The 26910-nt window shown below is 44.2% G+C and overlaps 1 protein-coding gene across 4 annotated transcripts in view; it reads right to left on the reverse strand.

Annotated features, from left to right (window-relative positions):
• LOC145256464 (uncharacterized) overlaps positions 1-26910 on the reverse strand; it is a 56586-nt gene that overhangs the window by 20921 nt on the left and 8755 nt on the right. For all 4 annotated transcript variants that reach the window (XM_080115399.1, XM_080115396.1, XM_080115397.1 and 1 more), the window contains one exon: positions 25322-25999. In XM_080115399.1, coding sequence (XP_079971525.1) covers positions 25322-25984 — 663 coding nt within the window. In that variant the 5' untranslated portion in view covers positions 25985-25999. The remainder of the gene's footprint in view (positions 1-25321; positions 26000-26910) is intronic.

The raw sequence follows: 26910 nt of genomic DNA on the forward strand, positions 1-26910 counted from the left end.
TCATTTGTCTCTCTGTTTTGTTGGTTTTCTCCGTATCTCTCGCTGCCATAATTACCCTTTCAGTGTTTTGCATTATGTATTTTTCTAGTTCATTTTTTGTCCTTCACACAGTCTTCTATAGAGATCAGTCCTCTCCCCCCGTCTTTCCTTTTCACGTAGAGTCTATTAATATCATCCTTTGGGTGTAGTGCATTAAGCATGGTCATGAGTTTTCTGGTCGAGTTGTCTCAGTTCTTCTTTTGTCCACCCTATAAACGGTCCAGAGTATCTTACTAGTGACACTGCCCATGTATTTATACCTTTTATTAGGTTTCTGTTATATAATTTCGTTTCCATGAGTTTTCTTGTTCTCCTGAGGTATTCCTTTCCAATTTTCTTTCATTTCTGTTGCTCTGATGGTGTCCGCTTCCAGAATTCCCAAGTATTTATAGTCGTCTTCTTCCCCTAGTGCCCTCATTTCTGTTTGGTTGGGTAGTTCCATGTCTTCTGTCGTTTTCAGTTTTCCCTTTTTTATAACTAGTAGTGCACACTTTTCCATTCCAAATTCCATTTGGATATCTTGGCTGAAGATCCTGGTAGTGTTCATTAGTGTCTCTAGCTCCTTTTCGGTCCTTGCAAAGAGTTTCAGATCGTCCATGTACATCAGGTGGTTCATTTTTTCCTCCGTATTGGGGAACTTGTATCCAGCCTGGCACTTTCTCAGAATACTATTCAAGGGCATCATGGCTATGATGAACAGTAATGGTGATAATGAGTCTCCTTGGAAGATGCCTCTTTGTATGTTAATTTCTGTTATGTGTTGTCCATCTGCTGTCAGTTCCAGTCTCCATGTTTTCATTGCATTTTCTATTACATTGGTGATCTTGCTTGGTATTTTATACATTTTTAGTCATTCTATTATCCATGCTTGGGGGATCTTGTCGTATGCTTTTTTGTAGTCGATCCATGCCATGGCTAAATTTTTCCTCCTCCTTTTTACCTCCTTTAGTATCTTTTGATCAACATATAGCAGATCATGTGTTCCTCTTTTCCCTTTTTGGCATCCTTTCTGTTCCTTGGGGATGAGTCCATGGTTATTCAGTGAGTGGTAGATTTGTTCCTTCAGTTGTGCTGTCAGTATCTTCCACATGGTGGGTAGGCATGTGATTGGCCTATAGTTGTTGGGGACGGTTCCTTTCTCCGTGTCCTTCTGTAGCAGTGTGGTTCTACTTTTTGTCATCCAGTCTGGCACGTTTGCTTCCTGTATACATCTTCTTAGGTTTTGGGCTAGCCTTTCGTGTAAGGTTGTGAATTTTTTGAACCAGTATGCATGTATCCCGTCGTGCCCTGGTGCTCTCCAGTTTGCCATTTTTCCTATGGTTTTTTTTAGGGTTTCCTTACTGATTTCATTCACTGTTCCTTCTTCGATTTGTTGTAACTCTTCTTTCATGTCTTTCAGCCATTTGGCATTTCTATTGTGATCTCGTTGCTTTTCCCATATGTTACTCCAGTAGAGTTTTGTTTCTGTCGGATTTGGTTGTTCTGGTTTTGTTTTTCCTCCGTTCACAGTTTGGTAGCATTGGCGTTCGTTGGTTTCAAATGTTCTGTTTTGTTTGCATTGTTCAGCTTTATATCTATATCGTCTCAATCTCGCTTCTTTTTTTTTATTTTTGGGTTCAGTTCTTCATGTTTCTTGTTTAGCCTCTCCCTGTCAGTTACATTTCCAATATTCCTTTTTTTACATTTTTGCTTTCTTCCTGTTGATCATTTTGGTTTCTTTATGTTTCTGTATTTGGGTTTCTGGTCTTATTTCCCATCCAGGTTTTGTCGGTCCGCTTGTTCCTGGTTGTTTTTCTGATTTGAGATTCATACTTACCATTTTGGCGCCTGCGTAAATGAGGTTGTTTAAGTCTGTGATTGTATTTGTTGGGATGTGTGGGAGGAGCGTGTTAACCTTCTCTGTTTCTGTTTTTAATTCCTTCTGCTCTTGGTTCTTACACGATGGGAGTTTTGTTTTTCCTCATTCATGAACTGTTATTTTATTTATTTCATTTGCTTCATTCTCTGTTAGTTCTGTTTCATTGTTCTCGGTTTCAACGTTTTTAGTCTTTGGTCTTCATAGGTCCTGGGCCTTTGGTGTTTTTACTTGTGAGGCTTCAACTTGTGGGGTTTTTCTCCGAGCAGTTCCATTGGGGGGTGTTTCTAGTTCAGTTTCCTCATTTATTTTTCGCTGAATTTCTGCTAGTTCTAGTTTAGAGAGCCAGGCTTTCTTGAGTATTATGTTTATTATTATTGTCATTATTATGTTTATTTATATTTATTATGTTTATTATGTTTGTTATGTTTATTATTAGTAGTAGTATTATTAGTATTATTAATATTTATTATGTTTATTTATATATTATGTTATGTTTATTTATTATGTTTATTATGTTTATTTATTATGTTTATTCATATTTTTATTATGTTTATTTATATTTATTATGTTTATTTATATATTTATTATTATTGTAATGTTTATTATTGCAATTATTATTATAATTAAAGCTATTATTTTATTATTTTTATTGATTTTAGAAGTGTAAGCCATGTTTAGTTTCAGAAACGTTCCAGATGGTTCGTTGTTCTAAACAAGTCTTGAGAGGTGACTGGTTTGCAGTAGACAGAACAGTTTCCGATGGTTCGTTGTTACACACAAGTCCTGAGAGGTGACTTGTTTGCAGTAGACAGTTCCACAGAGCAAAATATTCTTACCGTGTCGAGACGGAAAAAACATGTGAAATTGCTACAGAAAAGGTTTAATATTTATGAAGCAATTCTGGTTTCTGATTGGTTGGTAGCAGAACGTGAATTAATTTGATTCGTCAGTTCCTAGCAGCATCGTTTATAAATAGAATCGTCCGACTGTGTGGGATCATACCCCATTCTTCGTCCAAAATATTGCAATATCCTCCCTATTTTTTTATAACTGGGAAGTCCTTTGTGTTCGTTCTGCTCAAAAATAAATATATATTTTTATATTCAATTATACATAACAAAAATTAGAAATCATTTGGATCTGTGAATTTTAGCATGTAAAAAGATGCCATTTTTAATTGTGTTCATGTCAAAACAGATATGTGTACAGAGAAGAGAAATAAAAGAAATGGAAGGTATTTTAACCTTAAAAAGGGGTGGGTATGTGAAAAAGGAAGCCATTTCTTAAATTTGATTATGCAGTTTTGTAAAAAAAAAGAAAAGTGTACGCATATAAATAAATATACATAAAAATAAACATACATGCAATATGTACCCGTTTAAAGAGGGTTTTTTTTTGTTAATGAAAACAATGCAAAAAAAAAAGATACAACCTTTTTGAAAAATAAGAAAGAAAACTAATGTGCACACAAAAATAAAAGTCAATTGTAATTTCTGCGCGCCTTAAAATAAGCATGCAAAAAGTATTATGTCGAAAAGGAAAATTACGAAGAGTTTTTTTTTTATTTATTTATTTGTTTTTATTTCAGGAAAAGTATTAGTTACGCATTAGTAGGTTAAAGTGTTAATACAAATAAAATGGACACAGTTTAACGTCTTGTCCAGGACAATTTTTTTTTTTTTTTTTTTTTTTTTTTTGATATATAGAAATTTATATACATACAGGGCCGTGAAAAAAAAAAATTATTCAGTCAAATTCCCCAACAAGTTTTGAGAAAAAATGCTGTAACTTTATTCTTGTTGCAGGTTTCATAAATACATCAGCGATATTTTGTTCTGATGATATGTAATTCAAAATAATGGATTCCTTTTTCACCTTGTTTTTTATGAAATGTTATTTTATATCTATATGCTTAGATCTTTGGTTGATTATCATGTTCTGTGCTAAGACTATACTGGCTTGATTATCACAATTACTACGGGGCTTTTAGTTAATTCTGGCTCTACAATAGTCTTTAGGATATTTTTAAGGTAGAGTGCTTCCTGGGTCGTGTGTGTGATCGCGATAAATTCTGCTTCACACGTAGAGAGAGATACAATCTGTTGCTTTTGAGATTTCCATGAAATAATAGGCCCATTTTCTGAGAGTCTGAGACAATATCCAGATATACTCTTGCGATCTTCGTCATTTCCCCAGTCTGAATCTGAAAAACCTTCTAATTTTAGGAGATTTCTTGATTTTCTAAATATTAACTTCCATTCTTTAGTTCTTTTTAAATAACGCAGGACTTGTTTAGCGCTGTTTAAATCCTTCATTGTCGGTCGTGATAATTTTTGTGACAGTTTTGTTACTGTATAGCATATGTCGGGCCTGGTTGCACTCATTAAATATATAAGACTACCTATAATTTAGCAGTATTGTGTGTCATTTATTATTTCAGATTCTGTGTGTATATTTTTATTAATATCATTTTCGACCAGTGTAGAACGTTTCTTGCACTCTCCCATTCCAAATTTTAATAGTATTTTGTCGATGTATCTCTATTGAGTCATCATAACAAGTCCTTTGCTTTGAGTAAATTCTATCCCCAGAAACCAGGATATTTTGCCAAGATCGGTCATTTTGAATCTTTTACTTAATTTGTTCTAAACATCGGTTAACATTATGTCACAATTTGATGCAATTAGAATATCATTGACTCACAAAACCAAAATCAGTAGTTTATCGTCTTTGTGTTGGATATATAAACAGGGGTCTACAGCGCATTGTCTAAATTGTTGTTTAATAATATAATCATAAAATACTGTATTCCAACACTGGGCACTTTGCTTTAGACCATATAATGACTTGTTAAGTTGCCATACACTATTTTTATTTTTCATTATAAATCCCTCTGGAGGGGTAATATAAATTTCAGTCTATTGGGGCATTCAAATAAGCATTTTTTACGTCCATTTGATGGATGTTTAGATCATATTGTGATACGATTTGTAGTAAAATTCTGATTGTCGTTAGGTTTGTGAAAACGTAGAAAAATATTCTATACCGTAAATCTGAGAGTACCCTTTAGCAACAAATCTAGCTTTGTACTGTTGCTGTAGTCTTTTTTGTAAAGACCCATCTTGTAGAAATAATGTGTTTATCTTTTGGTAGAGGCACTACCGTATAGGTATCATTTTCGGTTAAGGCATCTATTTCTTTTTTCATGGCAATTTTCCATTAATCACAATGTTCTGAATTAATTGCTTCATTAAAGCTTTTTGGCACATTTTCCATTGAATAGCAATAGTCGATTTGATAATCTTTTATATTGTCGACCACAAAAAAATCGGGTCGCCTTCTATTTCTTTTGGGACATCTTTCGACTTTATCATCATCATCATCATCATATGATGGACACTCTTGTCTCCGTCATTTTTATTGTCTTCGTTTGATTTAATTATTTGAAGGAATATAATTTCATCTTCTTCATATGACGGGATTTCGTCTGTAAAATTAAACGTGTCTGTGAATTTTAAACATCAGATTCTTTTTATTTTATTTTTTTATGGAAAAAATACTAAATTGGCTGGACTGTTTTTATTGTATCCAAGAAATATAACTCTGTCGGCCTTAATATTCAATTTACTCTTTTTATCTATATATGCAAAGCAAGTTGAACGAAATATATGCATTCTGCTTAAATTTGTTTTTTTACCACAGAAAGATTCATATGGAGTTTTAGATAGCGTTTTGTTAAAGCACCTGTTGTGTATATAGACTGCTGCCATAAGTGCGTATGTCCAGAGGGTTTTAGGGAGTTTTGATTCAATGAGTAGGCATTTTGCCATTTCAAAAAGTGTCCGCCACGCATGTTCAGCAGTCCCGTTTTGGTGTGGCTATCTAGGAGCTGATGTTTCATGCCTGATATGATGGTTAATTAGTAAAAGTTCAAAGTCTTTATTGGTGAATTCTGTACCGTTGTCAGAGCGAATACACTTGACTTCACCGTAGGGAGCCATGTCGGCTAGATATTTTTTAGTTGCTAGCAGGGTATCAGATTTGTTCTTTAAAAAGTAAACCATTATTAAACCTGAATGGTCATCTATGAAATTCAACACATATCTATAATGATCTCTGGCCATCGGTTCCACGGAACCGCTCAATGCACCATTGATAGGATTTTTTTTATTTTTTATTTTTTTCCTTTTTGTCTGGTATCTGGCTTTGATAGTTTGTCATTTTCTCTTGCGTACAGGCGTCGCAGTCGAAGTTTTTTGATGCTTGTATTTTCATTCCATCAACTACAGTCGGCAACTTTTTGATATCAGGAATATTGCAGTGCCCAAGAATTTTATGCCATGTCTGTAGATCATGGCAGGCGGTTTTCGATGGGACTACGTTATTTAAATAATATAGTCTTCCATTTTTCTTTAATGTCGAATACAGTTCCATTCGGGTATACCAGTTTTGATTTATTGGGGCTAAAATTTATATTTTGCACCTTGTTTTATGGCAGCTTGTACATAAAATATATTTTGTTTGAATTTTGGGATTAGAAGAGCGTTTTCTCGAATACAGAAACATAATTCACCTTTATTGTTCCTTAGCGAGATTTTAGCATCGTCTCTTTTTAAAACAATATCATTTACTCAACTCCCGTCAGCTAGTTCTACAAAATGATTTTGTGGCTTGAAGTTGGGGTCAAAAATCAGATTCCTTTGTAATCACATGTGCCGTGGCCCCACAATCGACAAGAAAATTATTATTGTTTGTTGAAGCATTAAACGTACACGAAAATAAAAATGTATGTTCGCTAACAGAGCTCTCTACATTTTTCATGGAGTCGCCATTTTGAGTCCTGTATCTACATTGGAAACTCTTGTGATTAGGTCGTCCACAATTATAGCAAATAATTTTTGTACTTTTCTTGGGAGAGAAATTGTTTTTGGCAAAGTTGCGTTTTTTATTCCTGGCATGGGTATAATTTAATTTTGGTGTTTTTATGTGTGTATTTTTAAATTTCATGATATTTGTGGATTCATTTTTTTTCTGTGATCATTTTTTCAGTTTCTTTGTAACTTCTGAGTGCTACCTTGAATTGGCTAAAAGTCATGGGTTTTTCTTTCTGAGTTATCACGGTAGTAAATGGCTTAAAATCACTAGGTAATCCCTTAAGGACCATGGAAATTAACAGACTGTCACTTATAACTTCACCAGACATTTTTAAAGAATTTGCAGTCGTTTCGGCTCTTATAATATAATCAGTAATAGTTTCGGCTTCCATTCGTTTTAGAAAGGTCAGTTCAGTGTATAAAGAAATAATTTTGGGTTTTCCTTTTGATATATAATGCTCTCTCAATATGTTTAATGCTTTGCAGCCATCGTCCAGGGCTTCTCTCATTACCAGTGATAGACTTCGGTTATCTAAACACTGTATTAATTCCGCAAAGACAGTTGCGTTCTTTTCAATGGAGTCGGGGTCGTTTCTGTTTTTAGGTTGTGTTTGAAGTACTTTGTGTAGCTTTTGGATTCGTAGATATCCTAAAAATTTAACTTGCCATAATTCGAATTTTGATTCGGATCCATCGAAATAAAGATGCACGCTGGGCCCATAATCTCTAGAAGTGTAAGCCATGTTTCATTTCAGAACAGTTTCAGATGGTTCGTTGTTCTAAACAAGTCTAGAGAGGTGACTGGTTTGCAGTAGACAGAACAGTTTCCGATGGTTCGTTGTTACATACAAGTCCGAGAGGTGACTTGTTTGCAGTAGACAGTTCCACAGAGAAAAATATTCTTACCATGTCGAGATGGAAAAAGACATGTGAAATTGCTACAGAAAAGGTTTAATATTTATGAAGCAATTCTGGTTTCTGATTGGTTGGTAGCAGAATGTGAATTAATTCGATTCGTCAGTTCCTAGCAGCATCGTTTATAAATAGAATCGTTCGACTGTGTGGAATGATACCCCGTTAGTTCATCTGATTGGGAAGGTCTCCTAGCGGCTTCGGCTGCAGGGAGACAGGGTTGTAGTACTTGTCAAGGATTCGTTACTTGACACTCAGCCCAACAGCACCTGTTGAACAGAGGTACACCGCCTGAGTAATACCTAGAAGGTCCACCCTCCCAGACCTTGCCACTGGGCTTTCCGGTGGAGTAAGTTCATTGCTTACTGCCTGAGGCGCCCCTACCGGGGAATGCCGACGGGGTTACTCAGGCAATTTTTTCAATTGCAGGAGTGCCCCTCCTTTAGAGGAGCCTGCTGGATCCCCACTTTCCGGCCTTGTGCCACATTTTGCCGAGGTGGGCAGCAAAAAAATAACTACTTCATTAGTTCATCCAAAACATTGCAACAATTAATATTAATATTATCTTTTTGTATTTTTCGATATGAATAAAAAATGTTTTAAAATTGGGTTTCAGTAGGAACACCTCACCCCTCCCACCACACACACATAAATACAAATTTAAAAGGGTAACCATGATAAAAGATGCTGGCCGAGAGAAAAATCTTTCAAACATTACAATAGAGATGAGATGGATCAACCAACCTCACCCCCCCCCCTTCATTTTGAGTTGGCCTTGTGCCTAAGCTTTTTGTTCATTTTCCCTATTGTATTTTTTTCCTGTGAATAAAAAAATTTAATATCTCAAAGTGTAGTATTTGTTCTGGCAGATACTGCAAGCAAAGACCATATGTGGGGTTTCCCCCCACATATAAGACCTTGGTCAATGTAGGGGAAACCCTTCATACCAATTCTCACTATCCAGCTCCTCTACTCCCCGGGGAGTTGGTCCCCATTTTCCCTCCACTCCTCACATTAAAAATCGGCCTTGTGCCTAATTTGCTCGGTGGGGAAGCAAATAAACACCCTGTTGTTCTTGGACTTTTGAACCAAGATCAAAGTGTAGTATCTGTTCTAAGCATACTAGGCTTTCTCTTTTTCAAAGATCAGCGATCGCCCACTTGACCAATTTTTGGTCAAGTTCAAGGGTTTTTCTTGTTTGGCCTCAAAGGACCGACTCCATTCTTTGTTACCACTAACCGTTTTTTCTATTTTGTTACAGATAGTCCAGTGTCTGGATCCGACTTAAGCAGCCGGTCAGGCTAGGGGAAACTGACGTGCCTTTTTAGGCGAAGGTCCACCTAGTTTCCAATTCGGTGGGTCGGAGAAGGGGACTGAGCCAACACCTAGAGGAGGCAAGCCTCTGCCACCATGGTGGACGCCCCTGGTGTAGGGACCGTGTCGAGTGGGGGGGCCCCACACCCAGTGGCACTCCAGTGCCATTGGGGGGGGGGTACCACCAGGTGTGGTACCCCAGAGTCCGTGTCCGTATTAGGGGGAACCACACCCAGTGGGACCTTAACACTGTGGGAAACTGTCGCCTGCAGCGTTTATATGCGACATGGGGGGCACCACACCCGGTAGGGCCCCATTACCTAGTGCAGGCTACTCGCCCTCACCGCCAGTGTACATAGTGGAGGGTAACAGGACAGCTACTTCAGCAGACAAGACGGGGATCGCCACATGCAGGGGGAACTGCATCAAGTACGTTTGGAATGGAGAAGGACGACTTGAAGGACTTCCTCAACCCATGGGCGTTTGCCGGGGGAAGCTCGTTAGGAATATCTATCAAGACGGTGATGCCGAAGACGCGTGAAGAGGAAAATAAAGGATGGAGGGAATATGTAAAGAATACGCCAGGTGGAGAATGGTCCATCCCCAAAAAGCCAAGTTGCAGCAGCTCGCACCCGTTCGCAGAAGGGGAGAGAAGAATGAGTGGTCAGATCTGCAAATAACAGCCCACAAAAAAAGGTTCCATTACTAAAGAGGTGGCAATCACTCAATTTTGAGGCAGCAATGGTCAGGCGACCTGCACCACAAGAACAAATGACGATGGAGCAGAATCCTGGAGAGAGCCCAGAGAAAGCAAGTAGCTGGGGGCCAAAAGAACAGAAGAGCCCGGACGTCTATAGAAGGCTTTTTCAAGAAAAATATAAGTGCTTAACGGATGATAATAAAATGAAGCTGGTCTCTGGAAAGTTAGTCTCAGAAGCAGAATTGTATCTCTGGTGACTTCAGATGAAAAGCAGAAGGGGCTTACAGGAGTTAACTGGTGTGCAGAAGCTATGCGATGTGGGACATTCTGCTCCTTACAGCAGAAGAAGCAGTAAAGGTCGCAAAAAGCGACACAATATGGAAGGGAGTCTGCTGTAAACCAGAATATTTGGAAAAGAGGCGGACGACAGTTACAGTCTTAGGAGTTCCGTGATGCTTTGAAGAACAGGTGGGTGCCATTTTGTTACAATATGGGGACGTGGAAGCAAGAACATAATGACCAGTGATTATAAGCTGAAAATGAGGGCAAAAAGGGCAAGTTTCAATGCGATTCCTGCCCAGCTAACATGGAAAACATGGACAATATCCATAATCATCGAGGGAATTGCATGACACCAGGCCACATGGCTAAAACCTGCCCAAAGAAGGTACTAGTACCCCCACCGAAAGTGGCAGAGAAGGTGGTCACACCAGCGATGGAGACAAACAATAGCTGGAGTATGGTGGCAAATAAACAGAAGTCAGCAGCCCTGGAAAAGCAAAAAGACAAGAGATCGAAAGATGAGAAATCTGAAGTAAAAATAGGAAAAAGGGAAGGAAAGAAAGACCACATAAAGAACCCCCAACAATTACGAATAAAAAAAGTTAAAGAAGACCGTCACGACCAAGAAAACCCTGCGCAACCTTCAGACCCCATGGTTGAGCAGAACACCCCTCCTCCTCCGCATACTCCTTCTCCTACTACTAGTGAGGAGACGTTAGAAGCCAAGGCATCAGAAGATATGGAAGAACAGAGCATAGAAGAGCAAGAGTCCACCACCACCTCGGTGACTCCGGTCTGGAAAGAACGGATGCAGAAGCGCCCCTTTTTACCTGGGGAGAGGATATGCGAGGTGGACGTAACTCCAAAGACAAGCAGACCTCAGTGCAGGTCAAAAGAAAACGTGAGGAAATTGGAGAAGCTCACCGAGGTGGATGGAAAGGTGGAGAGGCCAACCAACTTCTGTGAGACGCCAATGATGATCACGTTCATAAGAAAGGAGAAGGGCGTGAGGGTGAAGGCGCTATGGAGGATCGTAGCCGAGGCAAAGCAAGCTTTTCCGGGGCTGAAGATAGTTGACGATGAGCACCTGTCTCTAATGCAGATATCAGTAAAGTGTGAAGGGAGGGTTCCCGTTTATGTACACCCGTCCCTTTATAGAGCTCTAAAAATAACCTTCCCCTGGATGTGGGGGGACTGGTCCGTGGAGGTCAGTTCACAACAGTTGTTAACTTTCAGCATCGGTCAGTCCTTCGGCGTTCTAACTCCCGAGGATTTTAGACCCGCTTTCGATGAATATTACTAGTTAGGGAATTATGGCAACAACCTTGAACCTAGCTAGTTTAAATGCAAGGAGCATGAGATCCTGAAGCAAGGCTGCTTGTGTGCCGAGGGATCTCGTGGCCTTGAGGTAGATATAGGTGCGATTCAGGAGACCCACTTTGTTGGGCCCGGGGATTGTGATGTGCTGGTGAACGACTTAGACGTTTACTCAGCATATGGCAATTCCCATAGTTGTGAGGTTTCTGTGCTAGTGAGTCGCACCCTAGCTGCGACGGTTACTGTAGTCCACATGGACGCTCATGGAAGGCTGGTCGTGGTCGATGTTGCCGTTAAAAGCGGTAAGTTTCAGATTGTGGCTGTTTACGCGCCCAACATCACTGGGGAGAGGGTTTCCTTTTTTTGGCAGGTAGAGGTGTTCCTATCGGTAGGTCTGGAGCGGATAGTTTTAATGGGGGACTGGAATGCCATCCTGGACAGATAAGGTCAGGGGGGATAGAGGGTCGGAGAGGTGTGAAAGTAGCCTGTCTGACCTGATGGCTTCGTGCGGTCTTGTCAACAGATTCCGTGGACGTAGCAAAAAAGTGAGGCCTTCTGTTCAAGTATCTACTTGGATAGGATGTTAGTCAGAAGAGGCGACATAGATTTCTTATCTTTTCCCACATTCCACTGGCTAGGTCATTCGGACCATAAATTAGTAATGGCCCGTTTGAGAGTAGGTAATAGGCCTAGGTTGGCTGGCTACTGGAAGTTGAACGCCTTCTTACTGGAGATGAACGACTTCTGGGAACAGCTGACAACACTAATTCAGCGGGAGTTAGTGGGGGCGATTGCTGGGAGTAGCTGGTGGATTAGACTTAAGGCTACCATTAGGCTTTTTTGTGTCCAATATAGCCAACGCCTCGTGTTAATTAGGGCATGGACCAAAATGCACCTAGATGATAGGCTGACGCGAGCGGTGGCTGGCGGGGATCCCCTACAGATAGCAGTAGTTAAGGGGGACCTCCAGCGCTTGGCTAGCAAGCGTTATGAAGGTCATGGAGTTAGAGCTAGGTTAAACAGTCTCTGACGAAGCCATGAACATTGACGCTGTTGAGCATAAGGCCGCCTTAAGATGTGGTTCAGATGGGTACATTCGGAAGGTGAAAAACCTGGAAGGACATACCCTTGTATCGACTCGAGAAATTTGCAATGGGTTTCGGCAACATCTGGAGGAGTGCTTTGCTCAACTACCCAGACTCTGCGGCCAGGAGTTTGGCAGCTATTTAGCCGGCTTGCCCACCTTACTGTGACCCGAGCAGCTAGCTGTGATGGGATGGTTACAGAGTGTGAGGTCATTACTGCATTGAAGTAGGTTGGCCATAACAAATCTCCAGGGCTCGATGGTCTGCCCTATGAACTGTATTTGAGGCTGTCGCCCATGTTTGTTCCTCTTCAGACGGGTGTGTTTAACCACTGGTTTGCTCAGGGATCCATCCCTGGGCAGGTAACCAAAGGAGTGGTCACACTTCTGAAGAAAAGAGAGCGGAATGGTGGGGAGGACTTAGATGATTATCGGCCCATTACTCTGCTAAACAAAGAGTTGAAGATTTTTTCCCGCGTTCTTGCAAACCAACTGCAGGTTGTTATCGACAACTTGGTCGAACCGGATCAGACTTGTTCTGTGAAGGGGAGATCGATTCAAAACAACTTGCACTTGGTGCACACGATCATAGAGGGGTTAAAAGATGACACAGGAGCCGTGCTGATGTATTTAGATCAGTCCAAAGCGTTCGATAGGGTCGACCATCGTTTCTTGGAATCTGTTATGGAGACCGCCGGCTTTGGTCCGGACTTCCGCAAGGGGATTTCCATTCTTTATCATGATCCTGTGGTAGCGGTACAAGTAAATGGTAGGTTGTCGGAGTCCTTTGGGGTCTCTCGGTCGATGCACCAGGGTTGTCAGCTGTTGCCTCTGTTGTATATCCTGGCGTTGGAGCCCTTCCTTTGCAAATTAAGGGACAAGGCGACTAGACCAGTCTTGCGCGACATAGCTCTACCTGACAGCAAACTCGCCAGGGTGTCCGCGTATGCTGATGTCACTATTTTCGTTGGGTGAAGGATCGATATTAAAGCGGTGATGGAGGCGGTTGCTGAGTATGAAAGTATCACAGGGGCTGTAGTCAATAGCAGCAAGTCCGTTGGCCTCCGGTTGGGCACCTGGACTGGGGTAAACTCGCTTCCAGGTGGGTTCGGCTGGACGGATGGCCTGGTAAGGATTCTCGGTGTGTGGTTCGAGCCTGGACTTCAGCTGGACAAAAATTGGTTGGAAGTACAGACGAAGGTCGAGTTGTCAGTAAGGACTTGGATTCGCAAGGGCTTGTCTCTGAAGGGTCGTGCGGAGGAGTGTCAAACTTACATCTTTCCGTTGATCCTTTACCACTTGTCAGTACTCCCTCTGCCTGCGGACTGCTGTAAGACTTTGGAGCAACTCCTTTTCAAACTTCTACAGGTCTGTACACAGAAACTCAGCGAGGGAGGCTTGGGAATGCCTGACTTGTTAAGTCATAAGTATGCTGGAAGATTGGCGTTCCTGAGTCGGAAACTGCTTGAGGAATTGCACTGGGTACCAGTTGTGGAACAAGCTTTTCCACAGCTTGTATCCACCCCTGCCGCTGAAGGTCGCAGAAGACTGGTGGGGGAACGGCAGTTTCTCTCTGAATGCCGAGCCGTCCTTAGGGCATTGCCGGGATCCAGTGACCTTGCACAGCCTAGGAGGAGGCTATATCGGGATTTAGTGGTGGGTACTGCAAAAGATCCGCTGGTTGAGTGGCTGCACATGTCAAGGAAGGAGGTCCTCTCTCAGAGGAATTTGGCGCCAGCCAGGAGCTTTTTAAATAATTCAGAATTCTCTTTGACATGGAGGCTTGCCCAGAATGCGCTGTCAATTTTCGGCTTGTTTGCCAGGGATTGCAAGAGGGATGAATACGTGCCCTTTTGCCCCCACTGCGAGGATGACTAGTATGAAACAAGGGTTCACACCTTTTTTCTTTGCAGCAGAGTTCGGAGGCTCTGGAAGTATGTCGGAGAGGTAACAGCTCTCATCGACCCCGAGCAGTTGGTGCCACTTGATTTGGCGTACGTCGTCGGCAACATGGATCTGCCGTATACTGGGGAGGAATGGTTGGTGTTTCTCGCGATCCTAGTGGTAGCTAGGTTAGTGATGTGGGTTACACGTCTTAACATTGTCTATGGGGTTGAATCTGTTTTGGATTGGGATCTGGTCGCTTACTTTAAGCTGATGCTTAAAGTAAAGATCAGATGCGATTGGAAAAGATTACATCGCATAGACTTTGATAGGACATGGGTGCACAACACTAGTTTGTGCATTCGATGAGGCACTAGGTTTAAGTTTGTTTTCCACCCTAGTAGTATTAGTCAGGTGATGCTAAGGTTCTATGGAACCCCGCCCCGAGGAAAGTTTATTAGAGTAGAATTAGTTAGGTTGTAACCACTTTGAGTGGAAAATACTTTATTAGGTGCTAAACTAGGGCAAGTATAATAGTTGATCCTGTCCCCGATTTTATTTTTCATTGGCACTAGGAGAGCTTCCAAAGATGCCCAGTCCACCCTTTGTTTTGTCCCTGGTCTGTTGCCTCTATGCGTACATTTATCTTGGAAGACGTCCATTCCCTATATCGCCCATCCCTATCTAATTTGTTTTCAAAATATCGTCCCGAGGTCCCCCACTCCCCACTAGGAAACGACCTGCTTGCTTTCGACCTTCAGGACCGGAAGATAGTGGGCGCACCATATTTAGAAGTAGGATGGGAGGATCCTTTACTAACCCGCTCCCATAGGCATTTTGTTTAGTTGTTTCCTTTTCCTTTCTTTTTGGTTGTATCTTAGTTTGCCCGCCTCCCCATCATCTCATCCCTCATTTAGTTTTAATTAAAAAAAAATCATTTCTCTTTGTATATATAATTTTTGTTTTGTTAACATGTAAATATTCATTTTTTCAGATTGTATATAAAGCCGACTCATACGCTGGGGAGATTTTAAGTAGATAAACTCCATGGTAAGAATGAGATATTATGGTGATAGTGACTTAGTTTAGGGAACTAAATAAAGTCTTTTCAAAGACCTAGTTAGAATGACCCTCGACCCCCACTCCCCCCTACCGGCTCCATGCCTAAGTGCTTTGGACCCCAAATGAGGCTCTGGCAGTAGATAGTACCAAACACTAAATAACCTGTTCTTCTTGGCCTTTTGGTCAAAAAAAATGCACACACAACATACAGAAATGAATATACAAATTGTACATAGTTAAATTTTACATTGAACGCTGGGGTTATTAGTTAGATTAGGATCCACAGAGTGATTGAGGTATTTTGGTAAATGTTGCCAGTCAAGAGTAAGACTTCAAAGTCTCATCTGCTACATAGTCAAAAAGACCCTGTACCCTCCCCCTCCCAATTTCTTGTAGGGCCTTGTGCCTAATTTTGTTGAATTGAATTTTTTGTACGTTTTTTATGTTCAATTTTTTCTTTCTCAATAAAATATATAAACAAGATCAAAGTGTAGTATCTGTTCTCTCAGTTACTAAACTTTCCGCCACCGGGCTTTCGGGCTAGGTTAAGGTGTTTTCATACTAACTTTCGTTAGCAAGGACCGACCCCCTCCTTTGGGGAGTCAGGACCTAAAGGACCGACTCCACATTTGTGGGAGCTTGGACCCGGAAACCGATCCCCTTTTTTGGGAGACTGGAATCTCGGGACCAGCACCACTAGCTGGTAGTTGAGACCTGCTTTTGTTGTTTTTTGCATGCATTTTTTCTTCGTTCCGGTCTCTTCCCTCTAGAGACAGGGGATGGTCTAATTTCTCCACACTTAATTGCCTGAGCAGCACTCTGACCTGCCAGGCCCAAACTTTGTCTATCTTCGCTGCTCTCCCAGTGGATCGAGCAGACAGGGTTCTCTTTCTCGCTTCCGTTGGGGTAAGTTAGTGGGTAGGGTGACGTGGGGTAGGGCGGGTGCTTCGTTTCTGCTCCCCTCTGTGGGCAGGGATGCCTATCCCCTCTCTCTCTTAATTGCGACGCGGCACTCTGACCCGCTAGCACCCACTGCGTCTTTCTTCTCTGCTCTCCCCCCTCGCGGGGGGATCTGAGCTGCTAACCCGACATCCCCATGAGGGGAAGTCAAAAACTCTAATTTCTTCAAAGTCCGCTCCTCCCCCTCCTCCCCCTCCATTCCCCTGGGTTTTCTTTTCCCCCACTACACTTTGGTCCGTGCCAGCGGCCAGTGCAACCGCCACGATGCCAGGCAGGAGGGGTACGTCACCCCAAATGCGCAGCATCTCAACTGCGAACGACTCCCTATGTGAGGGAGCTGATGCATCTCCCGGCGAGACGGCGCCAGGAAACAAGGTAGGGCCCCGGCGCGCGGCGACCTTGAAAGAAAGCGGGAGGGTAGGGCCGCAGCCCGCGGCGACCCCCCGAAAAGCACCTGCAACCGCTCCCCACGAGGGCAACCCAGCGGAAAAAGCTGCCGTTAAGTCACTATCTGGGGAAAGTGCAGAACCCAGCCAACCAGCTGCACCCCAGGACGGCAGAACCAAGGGAGGAAGACCAGGGAACCCATCCCCCGCTCCCCCAAAGGGCGACTCCCCAACAGAAAAGGAGGAAAACAGCACCGCGGACCAAACTGAGGTGCTGGATGAAGATGTAATAGCCTCCATCTGCTCACTATTCGGCGGGGAAGACAGTGATTGGCCCCCCAACACTCCCCAAGAGGACCAAATACGGAAAAGGGGTGACTCTCCGGCCAGTGGTAACAAAAGCAAGCTGGAAGGAGAGACACCCTTGACAGTACCCACCAAGGCTCCAGCTGGGAACACGGCACCAGAAGGGGAGACACCTCCATCCCCCAAGGGGACAGCCACCCAGCAAAGGAAGAAAATAAGAAAGGGGAGCGGTCCGGAGAGCAAACCAAGCCAGGACGAAACAACGCCAAAGACACAATGGCCTACTTTGCCTGGCAACGGCCCCGTTCCGAAACCAAAAATGCCCATAACAATGGAGAGCCCCACAACACCAGCTACGCCCCCCAACCCGAGTCCAGCTGACACCCACCAGGATGGAGGACCGGCATGGGGCCCCAAAGAGCAGCAAGGGAAGTTGACGCCCGAAGACTACAGAGCACTCTTCGACTCCACTTACAAGGAGTATACCCAGGGGAACAACATCCAACCCCTCCCGGGTCAAGTGGAAGTTCTGGAGAAAAGAGTGCTCTCGCTGATAACTTCAGACACCAAGACAAGGGGTCTGATGGGCGTCAACAAGGACACCATGATGAACGTGTTGCTGGAGCAGAACATTCCCGCCAACTACATCTGTAGAAGGAGTTACGCACAGTGGGATGTTCTGCTCCCCACCTCCGAAGACGCAGTCAGGCTGTCCAGGACCTGCCATCAGAGCAGGAACATAAAGCTCCAACCCATCTATATGAACAAGAGGAGAGCAAATGTTTCTGCTCTAAACGTCCCCTGCTATATGGAGGCCAAACAACTGGGGGCTATCCTAAGCCAGTATGGAGACGTAGAGGAAGTCACCCCGGTCCGCGGATTAAGAAACATCATGACCGGGGACTACAAAGTACAGATGGTCCTGGACAAGGCTGGATTCTACGCCATCCCAGCCACACTCAAGTTCGGAGAGTGGACACTCTCCCTTATAGTGGAAGGGAGGAGGCCTCATTGCTGGCTGTGCACACAACAAGGGCATATGGCGAAGGACTGTCCAAAGAGGAATGGAGGGAAGAAGCCCACAAAAGCGGCGGGAACAAGCGTAACAACAAATCAAGCCGCTGCTCCCGCGCCGGCCGCAAATCCTCCAGAGGCACCGACAGGCTGGGTGACGGTCGTAAAGAAAGGCAAGATCAACAAACAGCCATCCTTGCAGACAGTCACCCAAGACCAAGAACAACCGAAGAGCGAGACGGAGAAAATGGACACACAGACACCCTCCTCCTCAAACAAGAGGAAACTACCAGAATCTGAGGAGGAGGCCGCGTCAGAGGCAGAGGAAGAGACAACAACAGTCTCTATGGCCCTGAGCGCAACAGAGATCAGGAGGGCCAGGAGGAGGAAAAGCCGCAAGACACGCGCAAACTCTCCTACCCCCACTGAGACTGAGAAGGACTCCCTCGCAACAACAACACAGGATGAGCCCCCTGTGATCCCAACACCCCAGCAACCCGAAGAACCTTCCCCCTCTCCTATAAAGGCCCCAAGAAACTCTTCCCGCCCCTCATCCCGTGACAGGAGCCAAAAAGAAGAAAACGAGCAGGCTACCCCCTCCCCAAGCGCTCAGCCTCCCCATCAACCAAAAGAGATCCCCTCCCCCACTCCCAAAGTCCGCACTGAACGGACCAAAAAGCTCCCCTTCCTGCCAGGAAGCAGGATTTGTGAAACAGACCCTCTCCAACCGGCTCCGGACCTTAAAGGACAACAGAAGGTCCGGTACAATAAACTTAAAAACTTTGAAAAAGTCGGTGGAGACCTAGTAACAGACCCCACTAAATTCAAGGACGCTCCCTTGTTGACCACTTTCGTTAGGGTCGACAAGGACGCTAGGACTGGAGGAATGTGGGCAATAATTAAGGCAGCGAAGAATGCGATCCCAGGCCAGCAGCTGGTGGATAGGGACCATCCTTCACTGACCAACATTTTCTTTAAATGTGAGGGTAGAATCCCCATGTATGTACACCCATCGCTATACAGGGCACTAAAACTAACCTTCCCCCTGGACGTGGGGGGCGTGGCCAAGGATGGATCACCTTCATCGGATTTACTTACCGGCAGCCTTGGCCAGGCCTGCCATGTCCTCACTGCCCAGGATTTCAGACCCGTCTGTGACAGTGCTTGAGGTGAGTGATCATGTCTTTGAACTTGGCTACATTGAATGTGAGGGGCATCAGGTGTCGAAGCAAGGCCTCGCGCGTTGTGAGAGACTTGGTGTCCCTCAAGGTAGATATTGCCGCTATCCAGGAGACCCACTTTGTTTGTGACGGGGATTGTCAGGTGCTGGTAAACGATTACGATGTCTACTCAGCATATGGCAATACCTATAGTCGTGGAATCTCCTTGCTAGTGAGTCGCACCCTGTCAGCGTCGGTGAATGTTGTTCACGCAGGCGAGGACGGGCGGGCGCTTGTTGTTGATGTTGCTGTTAATTGTAGTGTTTTTCGGATTGTTGCTGTTTATGCTCCCAATGCTGCTGTAGAGAGGGCAACCTTTTTTCGACGGTTGGAGGGCTTCTTAGTGGATCCGGAACGGTTAGTTTTAATGGGGGATTGGAATGCAATCCTTGATCCCAAAATAGATAAGGTCGGGGGGACTAGCGGGTCGGCGTGGTGTGACAGCAGTCTGTCTGACCTGATGGCCTCGTGCGATCTCGTCGACAGATTTCGTCTGGATCATCCGGGGCGGGAGATGTGGACGTGGCATCCTGTAGTGCCTTCCCATCCAAGCACTTACTTGGATCGGATGTTAGTTAGAAGAGGCGATGTAGACTTCCTATCTTGCCCCACGTTCCACTTGCTAGGACACTCGGACCATAAACTTGTTATGGCCCGTTTGAGCTTAAGTGCTAGGCCTAAACTGGCCGGATACTGGAAGTTCAACAGCACCTTGTTGGAGCTGGAGGACTACCGGTTGAAGGTCACTGAGCTAATTCAGCGGGCTTTAGTGGGGGCGGTTACAGGGAGTAAGTGGTGGGTTAGTCTCAAGGCCAAAATTAGGCGCTTCTCTGTCCAGTATAGCCAACGCCTCGCGATAGATAAGGCTAAGGCAAAGAAGCGTTTAGAGGATAAGCTGACCCGGGCGGTGGAGGGGGGGGGACCCCCTAGAGTTAGCACTAGCTAAACAAGATCTCAACCGCTTGGCTAGCGAGCGGTATGAAGGTCAAGTAGTTAGGGCTAGGTTAAACAAAGTTTCTAATGAGGCTGTGAATGTTGACGCTGTTGAGCGTAAGGCTGCTTTAAGGCGCGGTTCGGATGGGTACATTCGTAAAGTACATAACCTGGAAGGACACCCCTTAGTATCGACTCGGGAGATCTGCGAGGGGTTTCGGGAGCATCTATCGGTGCGCTTCACCCAACTACCCGGACTCAGGGTTGATGAGTTTGGCAGCTATTTGGCTGACTCGCCCCGCCTCACGGCGGCTAGCTGTGATGGTCTTATTACTGAACATGAGGTCATTACTGCGTTGAAGCAGGTCGGCTATAACAAATCCCCGGGGCTTGATGGTTTACCCTACGAGTTTTACTTGAGGCTGTCGCCCATGTTGGTCCCTATTCTGAAGGATATGTTCAACCATTGGTTTGCCCAGGGTTCCATCCCTGGACAGGTGACCAAGGGTGTGATCACATTGCTGAGGAAAGGTCAACGGCATGGTGGGAGGGAAAACTTTGATGATTTTAGGCCCTTGACTCTGCTAAACACAGAGTTAAAGATTTTGGCAAAGATTCTTGCGAATCGCTTGCAGGTTGTCATCACTGACTTGATCGAACCGGACCAGACTTATGCTGTGAAGGGGAGATCGATTCAAGACAATTTGCACTTGATACGCTCGATCATAGAGGGGAACAGAAGACGACGCCGAAGCCGCGCTGATCAGTTTGGATCAGTCCAAGGCATTCGATAGGGTCGACCATCGGTTCCTAGGATCTGTGCTAGAGGCCGCCGGATTTAATCCGGACTTCCGCAAGTGGATCTTTGTTCTGTATGACAGGCCGACGGTAGCGGTGCAGATCAACGGTAAGCTGTCGGAGTCGTTCGCTGTCTCTCGGTCGGTGCGACAGGGTTGTCCGCTGTCGCCTCTGTTGTATGTCCTGGCGTTGGAACCCCTCCTTCGCAAGTTAAGGGACGAGGCGGCTACACCAGTCCTGCGCGGAATAGCTCTCCCTGGAGGCACACGAGCCAGGGTTTCTGCGTTCGCCGATGACGTCACCGTGTTCGTGTCTTGCCTCACGGACGTTCAAGCGGTGGTCGAGGCGCTCGCTCGATACGAAGAAGTAACAGGGGCCATCTTCAACCGTAGCAAGTCTGTTGGCCTGCGGTTGGGGGCCTGGACCGGGGTAAACTCGCTTCCAGGTATTTTCAGCTGGACCGATGGACCGGTCCGCATTCTCGGTGTCTGGTTTGGACCGGGACTTCAGCTGGAAAAGAATTGGTCGGAAGTACAGTCTAAGGTCAAATCGTCAGTAAAGACTTGGATTGGAAGGAAATTGTCCTTGAAGGGTCGGGTGGAGGCGTGTGCTACATACGTCTTTCCGCTCATCCTTTACCGTTTGTCTGTACTTCCTCTCCCTGCAGAACGACTAACCCGCTTACAAGGGCGCCTCGATTCACTTTTGTGGAACGAGGGTAAGCATTATGTCTGCAGAGAGGTCTGTGTTCAAAGTCCGAGCGAGGGAGGCCTGGGTCAGCCCAGTCTCTTGTGTCATAGAAACGCTGAGAGATTGGCTTTCCTGGGTCGTTCGCTTGAAGGAGACGCTCCTTGGGTCCCTGTGGTTGAGAACTCGTTTCCCAATCTCAAACCCAACCCTTCGGTAGAAGGTCGTCGTAGACCGAAGGGGGAGTCCAAGTTCTTCTCCGAATGCCGAACCGCTCTTAGAGCTTTGCCAGGGACCAATGTCCTCGATCAGCCAAGGAGGAAACTGTATCGGGATTTAGTGGAGGGGACCGCGAAGGATCCACTTTGTAGGCGGATGGGATGGTCGATGGAGGTTGTCCGTTCTCAATGGTGTTGGGCGCCGGGACGGGAGGTTCTGAATAACTCGGAATTCTCCCTGACTTGGCGACTGGTCCGAAATGCGCTGCCCCTCTTCGACGTACTTTTCCGGTATAAAGAACATACCAGTCGCTTCTGTCCGTGCTGTGACGAACGCGAGCCCGAAACAATCGAGCACGCGTTTTTTAGTTGCAGCCGGATACAGCCCCTATTAAGGTACGTCGAGGGGGTAACAGCTCGCATCGATGCCGAGTGTCTGCTCGATCTCGACGTAGGAACTTTTGTGTACAACATGGAGCCGCCGTTCCCCAGGGAGGAAAGTTTGGTTTTCCTGGCGATCCTAGCAGTAGCGCGCATGACCATTTGGATCGCGCGCCTCAAGTTGGTCCACGAAGGGACATCTGTTCCTGATCGGGATCTGATCGTTTACTTTAAACATTTGCTTAAAGTAAAGATCAGATGCGATTGGAAGAGGTTGCCTAGAGTGGAATTTGACAAGAGGTGGGTGCACAGCACTAGTTTGTGCATCCGTCGAGGAGCCAAGTTTCAATACGTGTTCCCTCCTTAGGCATGGCATGGGCGGTGCTGGGTCCTACGGAACCCATCCCGCCTAGGTTAGCATTATAAGTTCAGTAAAGTAACTCTTGACTGGTGGTACAAATGAGATCCTGTTCCTGATTTTATTTTTTGGTATTAGAGAACCTCTGAGTCTGCCCAACCCCCCTGCTCCTCATCTTTATTTTCTGATGCCCCCGGTCATCCCCCTACTCAGAGGTCACCTTCCTACCCCCTCCATCCGTTGCTTTATTTTCTCCCACCTCCATTAAGGCCACTTCCCCAAACCCCATTAGGGATGCTCTGCTTGTTTTCGGTTCCCCGGAAAACAGTGGGGGATCTAGCCACATAGAATAGTTCAGGGGGGTCTTACTAACAACACATTAGTAGTTTTTTCCTTATTTTTGAAATGAACATTTTCATTAGTTTTTTCCCACTCCACGAACATTTTATGCCAATTAATTCAAGAACTCTTTCTAATGAAATCGAACTTTATTTTCTCACACATACACACACACACACAACAAAAAAAAAAAAAAAAAAAAAAATACACACACAACATACAGAAATGAATATACAAATTGTACATAGTTAAATTTTACATTGAACGCTGGGGTTATTAGTTAGATTAGGATCCACAGAGTGATTGAGGTATTTTGGTAAATGTTGCCAGTCAAGAGTGAGACTTCAAAGTCTCATCTGTTACATAGTCAAAAAGACCCTGTACCCTCCCCCTCCCAATTTCTTGTAGGGCCTTGTGCCTAATTTTGTTGAATTGAATTTTTTGTACGTTTTTTATGTTCAATCTTTTCTTTCTCAATAAAATATATAAACAAGATCAAAGTGTAGTATCTGTTCCGGCAGATACTGCAAGCTATGACTAGCTATGACTAGCAAAGACCAGATGTGGGGGCAACCCCACATGCCTGACCTTTAACCAGCTCCCATTTCCCACCTCTCAGGAGCTGGTCCCCTTTTTCCCTTCCCCCTCCCTTCACTCCTCACATTAAAAATTGGCCTTGTGCCTAATTTGCTCGGTGGGGGAGCAAATAAATACCATCTGTTCTGGCAGATACTGCAAGCTATGACTAGCAAAGACCAGATGTGGGGGCAACCCCACATGCCTGACCTTTAACCAGCTCCCATTTCCCATCTCTCGGGAGCTGGTCCCCTTTTTCCCTTCCCCCTCCCTAACTCCTCACATTAAAAATTGGCCTTGTGCCTAATTTGCTCGGTGGGGGAGCAAATAAATACCATCTGTTCTGGCAGATACTGCAAGCAAAGACCATATGTGGGGTTTCCCCCACATATAAGACCTTGGTCAATGTAGGGGCAACCCTTCATACCAATCGTCACTATCCAGCTCCCCTACTCCCCGGGGAGTTGGTCCCCATTTCCCCTTCACTCCTAACATTAAAAATCGGCCTTGTGCCTAATTTGCTCGGTGGGGGAGCAAATAAATACCTACCCTGTTCTTGGCCTTTGGGCCGGGATCAAAGTGTAGTATCTGCTGGAACAGATACTGCAAGCAAAGACCATATGTGGGGGAAACCCCACATATAAGACCTTGGTCAATGTAGGGGCAACCCTTCATACCAATTGTCACTATCCAGCTCCCCTACTCCCCGGGGAGTTGGTCCCCATTTCCCCTTCACTCCTAACATTAAAAATCGGCCTTGTGCCTAATTTGCTCGGTGGGGGAGCAAATAAATACCTACCCTGTTCTTGGCCTTTGGGCCGGGATCAAAGTGTAGTATCTGCTGGAACAGATACTGCAAGCAAAGACCATATGTGGGGGAAACCCCACATATAAGACCTTGGTCAATGTAGGGGCAACCCTTCATACCAATTGTCACTATCCAGCTCCCCTACTCCCCGGGGAGTTGGTCCCCATTTCCCCTTCACTCCTCACATTAAAAATTGGCCTTGTGCCTAATTTGCTCAGTGGGGGAGCAAATAAACACCCTGTTCTTGGCCTTCAGGCCGGGATCAAAGTGTAGTATCTGTTCTGCAGATGCTGCACTTAAGATAATTTGTACCAGTCAATGGAGGGGAAACCCTCTATACTGGGACAATTATTATTTTTGGTAACTAGAGTGCCCCCTTTTTGCCTACTTTTAGGTGAGCTAGTTTTTACCCTACATTAAAAACGGCCTTGTGCCTACTTTGGTTTGGTGGGAAAGCAAATAAATACATTAAATAAATAGAAAAGAGGGTTTTAATATGAATATCGATACACACAAAAGGAAAAAGAATTTATAGGAGTATAGAAGATAGAAAGATATAGATAGAAAAGTGTGTGTCTGTCTGTGTACATTTCCCTACGCAATAACTCTGTCAATTTTTAGTCTACAGACTCGAAATTTGATATACAGGGTAATGAGATTTGGGGAAATCTTTGATCGATTTTCGGCCAGAAATTTGTCTGTTAAGGTGCCAAATTTCAATGATTTGACCTTTGAGAACTCTATCAAACTCCTCCGACAATTTTTGGTCTAAACGTTTGAAATTTTAGGCATAGGTTCCTTAGACATGGATTTAACTTAATAACTTAATTTGAGCCCAAAACAATAAATGTTAAAATATAATTATCCACGTGTTTTGCCGTCTACGACTCATCAGCCACTCTGAGTCGTAGACGACGAAACACGTGTCAGTGGATAATTATATATATATATATATATATATATATATATATATATACGCACACAAAAAAAACATGAATAGTACCAACTTACCCTTTCTAATGCAGATGCAAATGCCGGAAATTTCATTAGTCCGGTCTGTGATAGCTTCAAGGAATTCAGAAATATTAAAAGGTCGACATCGTTCTTCATGAGATATTCATCTATAACATGCAACGCGATTGTTTCAGGGGACACAAACTTGTCATCGACCTGCGCATTTTCAAGCATAAACGTATAACCGTGTTTGTAGCTTCTCCCATTCCCGTAGTCAAAGAACTTATCTTTTAACTCGTAAACAATGGCCCTTTTCAAGCAAACGTCTTCAAGTTTACTCTTGTCTGGCTTATGTTTCAACCATCTGATACTGTCGTTCATTTTGTCAAAATTAACACGAAACGCGATCCGGTCCTTAACCTGCTTCTGGACATTCTTTTCCTTTAGGCTATCTACCACGTCTTGAAAGGATGTAAAGGCTACAACCGAGCTGTCCTTAGTGCATTGAGCCCGGTTGTGGATCAACATGGGTGTATCCACACCAGGGACGTCAACACAGGGATTGACCGCGAACCTTCGACGAAGGCGAGTACCTTTGTTACATCGCATGGCTGCCCTTAAAAATTGATGGTTTTTAAGCCGTTTAAGAATCGGATCCTGCAGGGGTTCAGCAACCTCTTCAGATATCACTGGGGTTGGAGAATCATCAAAACCTTCCATGCTTGCGTGTGATTTCTGAAAAATAAAAATAAACCAAAACAAACACACACACAAAAAAACAATCTATATATATAAAAGTGAACGTGTCTGTGTGTGTGTGTGTGTACATTTCCCTACGCAATAACTCTGTCAATTTTCAGTCTACACACTCGAAATTTAGGATACTGAGATTTGGTAAAATCTTTGTAATCCATTTTCGACCAGAAATTTGGCTTTTAAGGGGTCAAAGTTCAACGATTTCACCTATGAGAACTATACCAAACTCCTCTGCCAATTTTGGGTATAAACACTTGAAATTTTAGATATAGGTTTCTTGGACATGGATCTAACTTAATAACTTGATTTGAGTCCAAACAATAAATGTTAAGGGGTCATAATAGGGGTCAAAGTTTTAAAAAATTGACCGCTGCGGTCTCTACCAAATTACTCAGACAATTTCTGGTCGAAACATTTGAAATTTTACATAAAGGGTATTCTGAGATAGGCCAAGATTTTTCATTGCTTTGGGTCAAAAATTTGAGCTACCAATATATAAATGTATGTATGTATGTTTGCATGTCTGCCCAAAACTTTCAATAGAGGCGACGGATTTTTACAAGATCAGTATCGTTTTTCCCCATTTTTTTTCTCCTTTGCGGGTTCCAGCCTACCTTCCTACTACCACATTTTTTTTTTTTTTTTTGCTCAACATACACCCGGGCAACGCCTGGTTGAAATGCTAGTATAAAACAAAAACAAATAAAAAAATTACAGTATATATGTATAGGAATTTAAAGGATATCCAAGTATCAGTATACGGTTTCTCAAAGGGCAAAATTAGATTCGTAAACTACGCATTCCAGCAACCCCTGATGTTCAGTTACTTTTTCGTCTAGCTACTTTTTCTAGTGCCCGCTGACGTCTAGTTACCCGTTTTCGTGCCCACT

Source organism: Euprymna scolopes, chromosome 32, assembly GCF_053919585.1.
Source record: "Euprymna scolopes isolate OS-2025 chromosome 32, ASM5391958v1, whole genome shotgun sequence".
In the NCBI taxonomy this organism is placed as follows: Eukaryota; Metazoa; Mollusca; class Cephalopoda; order Sepiida; family Sepiolidae; genus Euprymna; species Euprymna scolopes.